General features: G+C 37.5%; 1 protein-coding gene across 2 annotated transcripts in view; it reads right to left on the reverse strand.

The window, feature by feature from the left end:
- Positions 1-4,932: 4,932 nt before the first annotated feature.
- The window catches only part of LOC130923356 (beta-1,4-galactosyltransferase 3-like), a 38,859-nt gene continuing 28,525 nt past the window's right edge, over positions 4,933-15,266 (reverse strand). For both annotated transcript variants that reach the window (XM_057849018.1, XM_057849019.1), the window contains exons 6-7: positions 8,710-8,814; positions 4,933-5,587 (exon numbers count right to left, since the gene is read on the reverse strand). In XM_057849018.1, coding sequence (XP_057705001.1) covers positions 5,458-5,587; positions 8,710-8,814 — 235 coding nt within the window. In that variant the 3' untranslated portion in view covers positions 4,933-5,457. The remainder of the gene's footprint in view (positions 5,588-8,709; positions 8,815-15,266) is intronic.

Here is a 15,266-nt window from a genome sequence, read left to right on the forward strand (position 1 = left end):
AGCAGGATGGTGCGCAATCGCATACTTCAATCTCTACCTCAAAGTTCCTCAAGGCAAAGATGATCAAGATCCTCCAGGACTGGCCAGCCCAGTCACCAGACATGATCATCATTGAGCATGTCTGGGGTAGGACGAAAGAGGAAGCATGGAAGATGTAGTAAACTGAATAATTTAGCAGGTTGCAGTGTTGAACCCCAGAGGACGCAATTGGATTGTGATAGAGATGCATGCAAGTTGTTGTAAAATGAGAGTTGTTGACTAGTTGAGCAGAGTCGGTTGTTCCTGATGGCTGTGTCCGTGTGATAAGGAATTAAAAAGAAGAAAGTTAAGACAACTTTTGTGTGCGTATCTCGGCCAGAAGATATAACAGAAGATGAAACCCAAGAATGTTGATGAACTCTGGGAGGCATGCAAGGCTGCTTTCTTTTATGTTCCTGATGACTTCATCAATAAATTGTATGAATCCTTGCCGAACCGCGTGGAAGTCATACAAAATATGAAATTTGGATCTCACAGCACCACTACTTCATTCGCTTATGTTATGTTGCATATTTTTGTATTTGAAGTACATTTTTTGTTCAATTTTCACACTGCTTTCTGTAGGCGACAAAACTTTTGTCTTGCCAAAATTGGACCTTTATGTCTTCATTAAATGATCAATCTTTTTTCAGTGAAACAAATATATTTTTGTATATTCAACATCACTTTGCTTTCATATGAGTCATTTCTGAAACCAATTGAATAATTCAAAGTCAGGTTATTAGCAATTGTTTCTATAAAATGGATAAGCGACAAGACTTTTGTCAGGGACTATATCCATGTAGAAATCATTGTTTTCTTTTATGTATTTATCCATAGACCGGGGTCCTCAATTAGCGGACCGCAGTCCGCGACACACCTCTCTGTGGACCCAGAGCAAATGGCACTTTTCCACACAAAAAAAAAACACAATTTTTTTTAACATGTATTATTTGTATGAATCGCCGATCTATCGTTATGCGCTACTTTTCTATCGCTAAATTCTGTTTCATTTTTAGTCAAATATCTTCCATGTTCCCACTTTTGTTGTCATGTCTAAGACAACGATGCGCTGATTGGCTGAGAGAGACTGCATGGATGCGCTGATTGGCTGAGAGCCTGCAAGCTGCTAGCTAGTTAGAGTGGACGGATCGCAGCTGTGTGAAATACGAGTCGCACCCGGCATTTTGACATCTGTTTGTTCACATGCCACCAGTAGAAGACCGAATCTACCAAAATGGCGTGCTCAAAGTTGACCAAGAGAAGAAAAGTAGACAGCGAAAATCGCCGTTTCAATGAGGAATCGACTGACAACTATGCGTCCATTTTACCAACTCCAAGTACAAAACCTATGTGCTTAATATGCTTCAAGACAGTTGCGCTGTTAAAAGTGAAAATGCCATTTTGTTAAAGAGCACAGCTCTTTTGAAGGGACGTTTCCTCCTAAATCAGAATCGAGAAGGCAAGAAATGAACAGGTTGAAGCAGTCATATCACGAGTCAAGCAAGGTTATTGTTAAATCTATGACACAACAACAAATTGCAACGGAGTGCTCACGCAGAGTGTCGTGGGTGTTGGCCAAACATTAGAAGCAGTTCTCTGATGGAGAAATAATGAAAGCTTGTATGACTGAAGTGATGCCAGCAATGAATTAAAAGTCAAATCTCAGTCACAGATTCATCAACCACAATACGCACTGAAGTACTGGCTGATGATGTGAGTAAACAGCTTTGTGACCCACCAAATGCCATTTCTCTCATTGAGCAGTGTTTTACATTTAAAGTTACTATCAATAAATATTATGTTTGCACCTTAATCACAGAGCCTGTCATTTATGTTCTGTACATGCATAGACTTCAATACTATTGACGTGGCACTTTGTCATTCTTTGCGTAACGCCTTATCAGAGGGGGCCGAGCTTCATTTAGTAATCGGCGAAGACAGCACACGCTGATGTCGGATATAAGCTTGGATTTACTTACGATTGGATTTCACTACGAAAGCTGTACTGCATAGAAACAGGAAGGATTGTCTCAGGAGTGATTTGTTCAAGGATTCAAGGTAAATATTATATTTTTCATACCATGCATGCGTGATTGAAGCATTTATTCGCAGGAATTTTCTTCTCAACCTAACTTACTTGTGATTGTATATAGAAAAATGCAAATTTAGAGGAGTAAAATTAAGATGATTCTGCATGGTTTCCTCAAGTATTAAGTTTCTGATGTGAAAATTGAGTGATTTATAAGATGTTGAAAACTTGGACTTAAAAAAAAAAAAAGTTGCTTTTTTTTGGCAAAAACGTATATATGTTAAATATTACTATTGATCCTCAAAATATACATAGTTGATTATCTCTGCATTTGGTGATTTTTGTGCATCTAGCGTAAAATTGGAGAATTTTGTAGCCATTTTAAGTTTGGTTATACTTGTCTGGAAGAATAATGAATCGGGATTCAATTGGGGAACGACGTTGAATTTTTGATGTACAGTGTATCACAAAAGTGAGTACACCCCTCGCATTTCTGCAGATATTTAAAGAGCATACGACAGGAGAAAAAAAAAAGTCTTAAATGGCATTATTATGTGAATTAGAATAATATTTTGGGACGATTCGACTATATACAACAATTTAGCAAAGCGCAGATGATGAGAAATTAGTCTTTTAATCTGCCGGTTAGCCACGCCTACCATTATAAGGCTTTAGCGTCCCCAACAGGTGGATGACGTCAGCGATAGACTGGGCTCATCGGTTTTTACTATTCAGCCCATTGAGGGGGAATTATTCAGAACGAGGAAAACGCGACGAAGAGAGCCGCAAAATGTCATTGTTTCAGTCTCTCTACGCCAATATTTTTACAGGATATTCTTTTTATCCAAGTATTTTTCCCCAATACCTATATAAATGGCTTGAGAAGGACCAGTCAGCCCGTCGAGGGGAACTATTCACAACGAGGAAAAAGCGACGAAGAGAGCTGCGAAATGTCATCGTTTCTGTCTCTTTACTTCAATATTTTTACAGGATATTCTTTTTATCCAAGTATTTTCCCCAATACCTATATAAATGGCATGGTCATAACAAATAACAGTTTTGTGCTAAATGGAATATGAAATAATAAAAATGCATTTTTTCAGGACGACATGGCAAAATGACTCCATAATGGTCAAAACTGTCGACTTCACCTTTACTGTCGCACCTCCCGAACGATATTTTATAACACCTAAATCGGACATATGCCATTTCCCTTCCCCGGCTTCGGAGAATGTAAACAAACCAAAAGGCGTGACAGCTAGCCGACATGCTAACTCGAACCGAGTGATGTTTCAAAGTCTTCGAAGCGGAAAATCACACATAACTAGCCTCAATTATTTGACATGACGACTGGGTTGTCGATTGTCTTCGCGGATCGGCAAACCGCCCGGCGGAGAGCAATTTACAGTTTGTTCCCCGGAGGAGGGTGCTGCAGTTGTTGTGCAGCTAACGTCCTGCAAATGTGCATGAGGAGGGCTTTTTACATGCCTATCAATGATCAAACGTCCTTTATTTAAAGAAAGTTTGTAGTGTTTACTTTGTAATCACTGTATTCGTATTTGACATAATACAAAAAAAAGATGTTTACTCACTTCCTCGTAAGTCCAATGGTCCCACAGTAAATATCCACGGTGAATGGGAACCTTTTAAAACTCCAAAAAGGCGCATACGCCTCTCCCTCATACAGAATGATTTTTCTGCAGCCGTTTGGCTGGCGTGATTCGAAAAATAAACGTATTAATCCGCAAAATCAGCTGAATCATTCGTCCTCATACACAACAGTACGCTGTATAGTGAAGATGACGTCTTCTACCGTACACGTCACAGCGCCCTCCTCCTCAATGCAAGACCGAAGCCGGAAGTCACTCATTTTCATGGCGCGGGATTCAAAAAAACTAAATAAATATAGCGATGGCTTCCACACACATCCAAGCGGTCCATATCATTCAGGAGCATAAAAAACCGCGTGTATTATGAAATAAACATGCTTTTTCGCGTCACATGCACTTTAAGTATATCTTTTCATGGGACAACACTGACAAAATGACACTTTGACACAATGAAAAGTAGTCTGTGTGCAGCTTATATAATAGAGTTGATTTATTTCCCCCTCAAAATAACTCAAAATATAGCCATTAATATCTAAACCCCTGGCAACAAAAGTGAGTACACCCCTATGAAACTACATCCCTAAATGTCCAAATTGAGTACTGCTTGTCATTTTCCCTCCAAAATGTCATGTGACTCGTTACAGGAGTGCTGTCAGCATTGCTGCAGAGATTGAAGAGGTGGGGGGTCAGCCTCTTAGTGCTCAGACCATACGCCGCGCTCTACATCAAATTGGTGTGCATGGCTGTCACCCCTGGAAGCCTCTTCTGAAGACGGTACACAAGAAAGCCCGCAAACAGTTTGCTGAAGACATGTCAACAAAGCACATGGATAACTGGAACCATGTGCTATGGTCTGATGAGACGGGTGGGCTTTCTTGTGTACCGTCTTCAGAAGAGGCTTCCTCCTGGGTTGATAGCCATGCACACCAGTTTGATGTAGAGTGCGGTGTATGGTCTGAGCACTAACAGGCTGACCCCCCACCTCTTCAATCTCTGCGGCAATGCTGACAGCTCTCCTGTAACGAGTCACATGATATTTTGGAGGGAAAATGACAAGCAGTACTCAATTTGGACATTTAGGGATGTACATTTTTTTTTCCAAAACTCACTTTTGTTGCCAGCGGTTTAGATATTAATGGCATTATTTTGAGGGGATAATGAACTCTATTATATAAGCTCCACACAGACTACTTTTCATTGTGTCTAAGTATCATTTTGTCAGTGTTATCCCATGAAAAGATATACTTAAATATCTGCAGAAATGTGAGGGGTGTACTCACTTTTGTGATACACTGTAGCTGCTCATAGAGAGTCATATATGCTTCAGGGAGGTGTCTGTTTGGGTTTTAAGTCGCTAGCGGCTTTGGTTTTGAAAATATTTGAATTGTAAGTTTTTGAAAATTGGCCCCCTACAGATCGGCCCCGTGTCCCGTCATCTGATATAGAAGTCTATGCTCCAGCATTGTAAAGTCGATGTCGCGTATATCGGGTACGTCGTAACCCGAGGATTACCTGTATCTCATTTACATGAATATCGTAATTGTTACATTTTAAAAAGGGGAAAAACTTATATGTCTTATATGTACTGTATACATCTTTCCAATGCAGTTAAATCTGAACAAATACATTGAACGCACACAAAAAAAAGAAATGTAAATAAGCTCCACCTCTACTTCACAGATTTTTTGCAGGGTGGGGCTGCGGTTCCCATTATCCACCAAAAATGAGGGATCTCTGTACATCGTTTCCCTCCGTGGAGAAAACAAAACAATGGATGACTATTTGAGAAAGCCGACGTTACGTTCCTCCGATGTCCACCGTCAGGTTGGTGTAGAGCCCTTCCAGCTTCTTGGAGAGGAGTTTATAATTCAGAGAGTTGAGGCCGTCGCGGCGCCAGTTGTTCCTGGTCTGTTTTAGGAGTTCCATCCTGCAACGTTCACCACATCGCATTTCATGGCCAAGGAAAATCGAAAAGGACTCACCGGGGCGGACGAAGTCGCAATGTTACGAGAATTCAGTTGTAAAATGATGAGATTACAGTTGTAATATAATGAGAAAATAACTGTAAAATGATGATAATAAAGTATTATTGCCAGATTAAAATCCTAATGTTATGAGGAAAAAAAAGAAGTAATATTACAAGATTAAAGTCACAATTTTATGAGAATAAAGTCGTAACATTACTAATATTACTCGTAAAAGTGGTAAAATTATTCAAGTCTTACTATCATAAGAAAATTGTAATATTACAAGAAAAAAGACGTAACATCATGAGATTAAAATCGTAATATTACGAGATTAAAGTTGTAATGTTACGAGAAAAATTATGTAATATCATGCGTTTAAAGTCGTAATGTGGGCATAAAGTCGTAATAATACTAGTAAAAGTCGTAAAATGATGAGGTTAAAGTCATAATATGAGAATATAGTCGTAATATTACTAGTAAAAGTCGTAAAATTATGAAATTTAAATTGTAATGTTACGAGAAAAAAGCATCATGTTAGGAGATTAGTCATATTTCTAACAAAAGTCGTAATATGAGAGTCGTAATGTTATGAGAAAAAAGACGTGTTATGAAATTAAAGTTGTAATATAACAAAAATGGTTATTTCATGTGATCAAAGTCGTAATATTTCTAGTCAAATTTTTAAAATTATAAGATTAAAGTTATAATTTACTGAGAAAAAAAGTTGTAACATTTTGATAATCCTTTACCAAATTAAAGTTGTAATATTACGAGAAAAAAGACATAATATTATGAGATTAAAGTCATAATATATCGAGAAAAACGTGGGAAAAGTTGTAATATTACGAGAAAAAAAATTGTAATATGTGAATAAAGTCGTAATGTTATTAGTAAAAAATGTAAAAATATGAGATTAAAGTCGTAATTTAACGAGAAAAAAAAGTAATTTTATGAGAATAAAGTTGTATTTTATCAAAATCGGAATGTTTCGAAAAAAAAGGTGTCGTGTTATGAGATTAAAATTGTCATATTCCTAGTAAAAATGAAATTATGAGATTAAAATTGAGGTATAATGGGAAAAATGTCGGCGTATTACGAGATTAAGGTTGTAGTTGTAATTCTACAAGAAAAAAAGGTCTCATTATGAGAATAAAGTCGTAATATTTCTTGTAAAATTGGTAAAATAATGAGAGTAAAGTCGTATTATTACCAGATTAAGGTTGTAATATTACAAAAAAAAATCATCATATTATGGGATTAAAGTTGTAATGCAATTAAAAATAAATTGTAAAATCATAATTATAAAGTCGTAATATTACCATATTACCAGAGTCGTAATGTTACTAGCAAAAAGACATAAAATTATGAAAATAAAGTCATAATATTACTAGTAAAAATTCGTGAAATTATGAGATTAAAATCGTAATTTTGCGTGAAAAATGCCGGAATATTACGGGATTAAAGTCATGATATAATGAGAAAAATATTGGAAATACTATGAGATCAAAGTCGTAATATCGCAAAAACAAAATTGTAAAATTATGAGATTAAAGTTGCAATACTCTGAGAAAAAAGTCTGCATATCACGAAATTAAAGTCGTGACAAAGAAAGGAACAAAACCAGATTAAGGTACCACTGAAAAATTCTACTACTACGAGATTAAAGTCATGATATAACGAGGAAAAAATTGGGAATATTATGAGATTAAAATCGTAATATCATGAGAATAAAGTCATAAAATTATGAGATTAAAGTTGCAATACTATGAGAAAAATGTCATATGAGATTAAAATCGTAGTGCAATGAGAAAAAAATGTAATATCATAATAATAAAGTCGTAATATTAGCAGATTACAGTTGTAATGTTACGAGAAAAAATATGAAGATAAAGTCGTAAAATTACTAGTAAAAATCATGGAATTTTAAATTGTAATTTAACATGAAAAATTTCAGAATATTACAAGATTAAAGTCATGCTATAAACGAGAAAAATAGGGAATATTATGAGATAAACGTCCTAATATCGCGAGAATAAAGTCGTAAAATTATAAGATTAAAGTGGCTATACTATGAGAAAAATTTCTGCATATTACGAGATTAAAGTTGTGATACAACAAGAAAAAATTGTAATATTATAATAATAAAGTCAGATTACAGTTGTAACGTTACGAGAAAAAATATGAGAATAAAGTCGTAATATTACTTGTAAAAATCGTGAAATTATTTAACATTCAAATTGTAATTTAACATGAAAAATTTAGGAATATTACGTGATTAAAGTCATGCTATACTGAGAAAAAAATTGGGAATATTATGGGATTAAAGTCGTAAAATTATGGGATTACAGTTGTAATATTATGCTATATGTAATCATATTACTCGTAAAAATCATGAAGAGATTAAAATCGTAATTTAACATGAAAAAATGTTGGAATATTACGAGATTAAAGTCATGATATAACGAGAAAAATTGGGAATATTATGAGATTAAAGTCGTAATATTTAAGAATCATAAAATTATGAGATTAAAGTCGCAATATTATGTCATATGTATCATAAGTAATATTACTTGTAAAAATCATGAAATTATGAGATTAAAATCGTAATTTAACGAAACAAATGTCGGAATATTACGAGATTAAACTGGTTATGTTATAATATTATGAGAAAGCCGTAATATTACGAGAATAAAGTCGTAAAATCAGAGGAAAAAACTCGTCATACTATGAGATAAAATCGTAATATTGCTAGAATAAGTCGCAATATTAGATTGAAGTAGTGTTACTCTTTATGAATCATGAAATTATGAGATTAAAATCGTAATTTAACAAGAAAAATGACAGACTATAAAGAGATTAAACTGATAATGTTACCATATTATTAGAATAAAGTCATTAAATTATGTGAAAAAAGTCCTCATGGAAGGGGATTGATTTCTCGGTCACTTCCTGTAGATTTTGTGTTTTTTTTTTTTTTTTTAAGGTCACCTTCTGTTGACATCAGGTTATTTCCCCCCCATTGGAAATAGAAAAAAAAAAACGAAAAAAAATGTATGTGGGTGTGTCTTTGCGACTAGTTTACCTGCTGGGGTTGGGTGCGTTGCCTTTGTCGTTTTTGTGCACGATCATTTTGTAACGAGCGAAGGCCACTGGGGGGCGCACCACTTTCATTCCGCACAGAGACACTCTGGTTGCCAGGCGGTTGCCAGACAGAACGTCGACAGTAGGTGGGGGAGAAAAATATTCAAAGATTTTGTGAGATCACTGGTCAGAGTATTGCTGAGTACTGCAATCCGATCAACAGGAACAAAATAATCCTCAAGTGTATTTTGCAATATATATATAAAGTATATGTCATTTAATGCGCTATACAGTATGTCAATTCCATTGATAGGAAGTGACCAGTAATCGACAGGATGTGACCCCTAGAAGCCCCTAAATCAAAAGGAAGTGACATATTAAAACAAGACGTGACTCTAAAATGCCCCCAAATCAAGAGGAAGTAACAACTTAAAACAGGAAGTGAGCCCAGATGCCCCCCAAATCAACAGGCAGTAACTAATTTAAACAGGAAATGACACCCAAACACCCCAAAATCAACTGAATTGACCCCTAAATGACCCTAAATCAACAGGAAGTAACTTATTAAAAAAGGAAGTGACCCGACAAGTCCCAAAATCCACAGGAAGGGACTAATTAAAAAAAGGAAGCTACCCCTGGACGTAACAAATTAAAACAGGAAATGACCCCCCCCAAAATCCCGAAATCAACAGGAAGTGACTAACTAAAACTGGATGTGACCCCAAAAACCCCAAAATCAACAGAAATTGACCCCTAAATGCCCTCAAATCAACGGTCGGTGACCCCAAATGACACTAAATCAACAGGAAGTAACTCAATGAAAAAGGAAGTGACCCCAAAAGTCCCAAATCAACAGGAAGTGACTCATTAATAAAGGAAGTGACACCAAGGGACTAGGCGTGTGCCGGTATGAGATTTTGATGGTACGATAACCGTGAGCAAAAATACAGCAGTTTCACGGTATCGCGGTTTTGCAATTATAGCTCCAAAATGTGTTATTTTGAGATGTATGGGTTAAAAAAAATCATAACTTTTTTCCATTGAACAGGATTTTTTTTTTTTTCAGAACATAGTTGCAAATTGGAATATCAATGTATTGTTAAAATATATAAATTATCAATAAATTAAAAAAAAAACAAATATTTTAAATAAAATTAAAATATAACCAGGGGTGCACATAAGTGGTACGCATGCGCGCATGCGTACTGGATGTAGACAAACGCGCTGGCCCTCAACGGCTTCCATACGCTTTTGCTTCCGATGGCTGACCAGTTTTTGCGGCGGACACGAGAACATAACTTCTCAAAATGTCAAAGAGGCAGGCCCCACTGAGTAATTATTTCCGTGTTCGCCCACCCCCGTCAAAAGACGGACAGACGACAGAGACCTCACCGGAGCTACCGAAAAAAAGGACTTTTGCTGAAAAGTGGCTACAGGAGGTACCGTGGCTAGAAGCAAATGATGCTCGCACGGAAATGCGGTACAAAATGTGCCGCGAGAATCCCAATGTCGCCGATAAGAGCTGCGCATTTTATGTAGGGTCAAAGAATTTCAGCCAACCAAACTATGAAAAGCACGAAAAAAACAGAGCAGGTGGCAGTGAAGCAAACTATCGATGTCAGACAGGACCCCACTCGCCCAATGGACAAGTGGCGGAATAAAGGTAATTAAGAACAGCGCCATGCACTGACAATCGTGTTTTTGCTCGCATTTTACAAAGCTAAACATGCACGTTCAATGAGGTCTTATGAGGAGGACATCCCACTTTTACAAAGGCTTGGAGTTCATGTGGGAGCCGCATAATGCCCTTTATTTTGAATTGGTGCTTTTTATGTCTTTACATTTCACTTCAAAGTAGTGGCAATTTTGTTGTGTCAGTTGATGTTAATCAAGCATTAATTGTTAATATAATTAATTAAAGTTACCGTATTTTTCGGACTATAAGTCGCAGTTTTTTTCATAATTTTGCTGGGGATGCGACTTATACTCAGGAGCGACTTATGTGTGAAATATTGACACATTATTAGATCATTTCACATGTTATTTTGGTGTTTTAGAGTGACACTGATGGTTTGGTAAACTTGTTAGCATGTTCTTTATGCTATAGTTATGTGAATAACTCTTAATAGCTATGTTACATTGGCATACCGGCCACGTTCGCATTTTGTTGTTCATGTATCATGTAACATTATCATACTGTTTATTTATTTCAATGTTGTTCTCGATTGTATTTTTATTTTAAATTGCCTTTCAAGATGACACATCTGCTCTATGTGTTGGATTTTATCAAGTAAATTTCCCCCAAAAATGCGACTTATACTCCAGTGCGACTTATATATGTTTTTTTCCTCTTTGTTGGGCATTTTATGGCTGGTGCGACTTATACTCAGGTGCGACTTATAGTCCGAAAAATACGGTAATTGGCTCTAAGTAAAGCTTGTCATAATTTTATCGCATCAGGCGGGTCGGCTCTCAAGCTCAATGAGGACCAAGTCACATCTCCAGGTCCTCCTCTGAGAACCTGGACAAAAAAAAATATGTGCACCCCTGAATATAACGTACCGCAGCCACAGCTTAAGTTGCTCAAGTTTAGAGCAAGAACAAAATAATTTCTATAAAAAAAGTAAAAACTCTTCTGAATAAAATTTTTTAAAATTTATACTGCATAATTTTTTGGGAGGATTGAAAAGCTCAAGTGAAGTTTTGCCATTTTCAGCCACTGTGTCAACTCTAGTCTACATGATGTCATGCCTTTGTGTTAAAAAGAACATAAAGAATTCATAAATTAGTTAAAAATGTATAAGTTAGTTAAAATGTAAATATTGTTGTCAGGGCCGGCCCAGGCCATTTTGGGGCCCTAAGCAAAATAATGCAAAGGGGCCCATAATTTTGGCCCACCATTTCGTCACAGTATACTGTGAAACCCATACATGCAATCCAACCCATACATCCATATTTTGTCTATTAATCAGGTTTTGTTGAACTGCATACTTCAAACTTCTCACCCAAAACGATTGTCAGTACTTACAGTAGATAGCGCCAAACCTTTTTCTAAAACAGGAAAGAAAGAACTTAAGGAAGAACTTTTATTTTTTTTCAAGCTTGTAGTCAAGTATCAAAACTCGCAAAAGTGAAATAAAGCAAACTGTAGTCAACAAAATAGAATATAAATTAAACAATTGCCAGACTGGGGGCCCCCTAGTGGTCAGGGGCCCTAAGCAGCTGCATAGTCTGCGTATAGGCTGGGCCGGCCCTGATTGTTGTGGAAAGGTTTCATCTTAAAAAAAAACAAAAAAAAATCATTGGGAGTGAGACCTCTCCTTGATCCAGCGAACGTGGATTTGTGCTTAGGGCAAGATCATCTTTCCCCAATTAACGATCTTTGATGCTATGCCTTTTTTCCCCCTTCATTCAAGCGAATCAAGCTTGTTTTCTCACTCTGCGGCTGTAACACTCGACGAAGTTGCTCTCCCAGCTAAACCTAGGCTAACATTCGTCTTTTATAAGCTTTTAGTTAGTTTGTATATCGAATTTCAAAGGAAAATATGTGTTTTGTTTTTGGCGAACTTTTTCATAGTGCTATTCTGTTTAGCTACTCACACATGGAAAAATACAACGGCGTACCGCACGCAGGCTATTTTTAGACCTTGACGTCGCATCGTAAAGCGGAAGTAAAGCCGAAGTGGGACATTATAGACCCGCCCTCGCATAGACCCAACGTAAAAAGTAAAGATGCACCGATACTAGTATCGGCAGGGGGCGCCGATCCGGCCCGAAATGGTGGTATCGGTATCGGCGAGTACCAACAAAGACGGCGCCGATACCATTTACCGGTCCATTATTATAACATTTGACCACAGCCTTTTTCTCCTCCTGGCGCTCACTACACTCTGTCTCTGTGTTGCGTGATGACACGTGAACACCAAGCAGCTATCGCTATTGGCCTGCTCCAGACCAATGAGAGCGGGCCAATAGCCACTCCTGACCAATCAAAAGGGGGATTTTTCATATGGACGAAAAACAAACCAGGAAATATGGCGGCGGTCGGGAAATATTTCCAAATAGATATCCCGTCGTTTAAAATCAATGGCTGCATGCAAGATTTGCGGCCTGAAAGTTTGGAGATGTGGAGTTAAATCGGCCAGTTTCAATACCTCGAACTTGATAAAACATTTGAAGACGAAACGTGAACGAACACAACGAGTTTGAGCCTGCAAGAGCAGGACTGCTATCCAGAGGAAGAAGGCCGCTGGACCGGAGCAACCATCTCTGGTCAGTTCACTTCGTCTACTTTACTTTTATTGTCTTTTACTGAAAGAAATGCCGCAGTAATTTGGGAAGTGTTTCCAAAGTATTGTTGCCACCTTTCAGAAATAGAAATAAGGGACTCCCACCTCCCGCAAAAAAGGAGAGACGGGATGCTGTGGTCAATTATTATTACTTATAATTGTTAGCGTCCGCAAATGCGGAAACAAGGTTGAACCTCGAAGCAGACAACAAGCGGGGGATACATAAAAGAGTTTAATGATTGCAAACAAAAAATAACACGCGATCGCGGGACAGTAGAAATAACAAAAGGACTCCGTGACAGCAGTTCGACGGACAAACTGAGACGATAGGCAGCGGTTACAAACGAGAGCAGCACACTAACAGAAAAACCCAATGCAGGGGCATAACAAGCAAATGTAGCGAGATTATTGTGCCAGATGTCAAATAGCGATCAGCAAGGCAAATATCTCGGCAGCCTTCTCTGAGATCACCCGTGCTTAAATGCTGCGTTGATGAGCCTGCATTGAATTCAAGTGCCACGCCCAGCAACAAAACACAATCTTACCAGCAGCAGAATGTGACAATAATTTCATGAAAGTTGCTCTGTTTGGACTTTGAGAGGTTTAAAAAAGTTTATTCAGTTCATTCAGAGTTTATTATTATGAATTTATTTTTACTTTCTTACTGTTGGGCTAGTATTATACATGTTTTATTAATTTCATAAATTTCATAAAGCACTATTTTGGCCTTTGAGAGCGGAAGGTTTATTCAACTATTGTCTACTAGGGTTTAGTGTACTTTTTCCTATTTTGCAAAGGTAAGCAACAGCCTGACAAAGCCTTGATAGCAATGATTTCTTATCCAATTATGTAGCTCTTTGGGAAAAAAAAAAAATAATAAAGAAAAAAAATATATATATATGTATATATAATCGGGGTGGTATCGGTATCGGCCGATACTGCACAGCCAGGTATCGGTATCGGGGCCAAAAAATGGTATCGGTGCAACACTAGTAAAAAGTGCTACTTTTCGCCGGTAATCTTTCAAAAACGAACATGGCGATCACGCATTGCTTTTTTGGAACTTGTAGAAACGACTCTAGACATTACGACCATGAAGGATGTTTTCTACGTACGTTCCCGGAAACCAAAAACTCGGGAGGAAAAAATGTGAAAACCGAATCAACTTGTGCGGACTTTAACACCAGCTCGGCGAATCCATTCACGTTTCATATGCAGTAAGCATAATGTTGGGTTGGCATGGTCTTTTTTTTAGCGTAACGTTGTGCCGTACTGCTTCTGTCTGACAATGAATGACCTGAAAAAAATTACAATGGTATCTGACTGCCACTGTTACCGTTTCGGTTATATATATATATATATAAACAACTTTAGTAAGGGGGAAGTGTAAATAAATGAAAGGATTAAGATGTGTTATCAATGAAAAAATTGAAAGTGTTCGTTGGCTGTCACTGAGTAGCATTTGCGATCGCTACACAAAGCTAACTAAGTTACCCCCAAGAACGGTAAGAGACGTAGGACAACCAGAGGATATATAAGAAAGACAGGGCTGATGGTAAAGGATAGCTTGTTGAAATCGGAGAATGTCATTGTCAGTCGCGTCGATCAAAAAAAGCTAAAGCTATGCTTAGGTCAGCTCGTTTTTTTCAGCCTTCGACACTAAAGCCATCTCTTTAACTGAACATTTTTATGTTCTTCCACATCTATGCCAGTCAATTTGGCACCAGGCACATCATTTTCGGAGAGAATTGGTAGGTTTAGCGCTGTAAACATCTCCTTCGTATACGATTTCCATTCATTTCCTATTAGGGACAAACGGTGGCTTGTCCTTGCATAGCAACCGTAGCTAATGCCATGAATATTAATGAGCGGAAGTGACGTGTTGCTTGCGGTACGCCATTGTACAACGCTTTAAATGTATTCATTTTGTATATTCCACTTACCACGATTTGAGAGCTCGATAAATTGAAGAAAAGAACGCCTTATGTTTGGAATATTTGTTTAGGGTTTGCTGGCTGTTTAGCCGATAGTCACTTTCACACACAGCAACAAACGGGAGGGGGTGAGCGTTGCCGCGCCACGCCACTTCAAGCTGCATTTTTGACACATGAAAAATGGCGAATACTGGAGAATTTGAGTGGTTTTGAAACCGCGACGTTTTCACACCACGGTAAACCGTGAAACCGGTAACCGGCACATGTCTACAAGGGACCCCTGAATGCTCCAAAATTGACCCCTACTTTACCCTGAATCAACCGGAAGTAACTAA

This window comes from Corythoichthys intestinalis, chromosome 10 (genome assembly GCF_030265065.1).
Source record: "Corythoichthys intestinalis isolate RoL2023-P3 chromosome 10, ASM3026506v1, whole genome shotgun sequence".
Classification (NCBI taxonomy): domain Eukaryota; kingdom Metazoa; phylum Chordata; class Actinopteri; order Syngnathiformes; family Syngnathidae; genus Corythoichthys; species Corythoichthys intestinalis.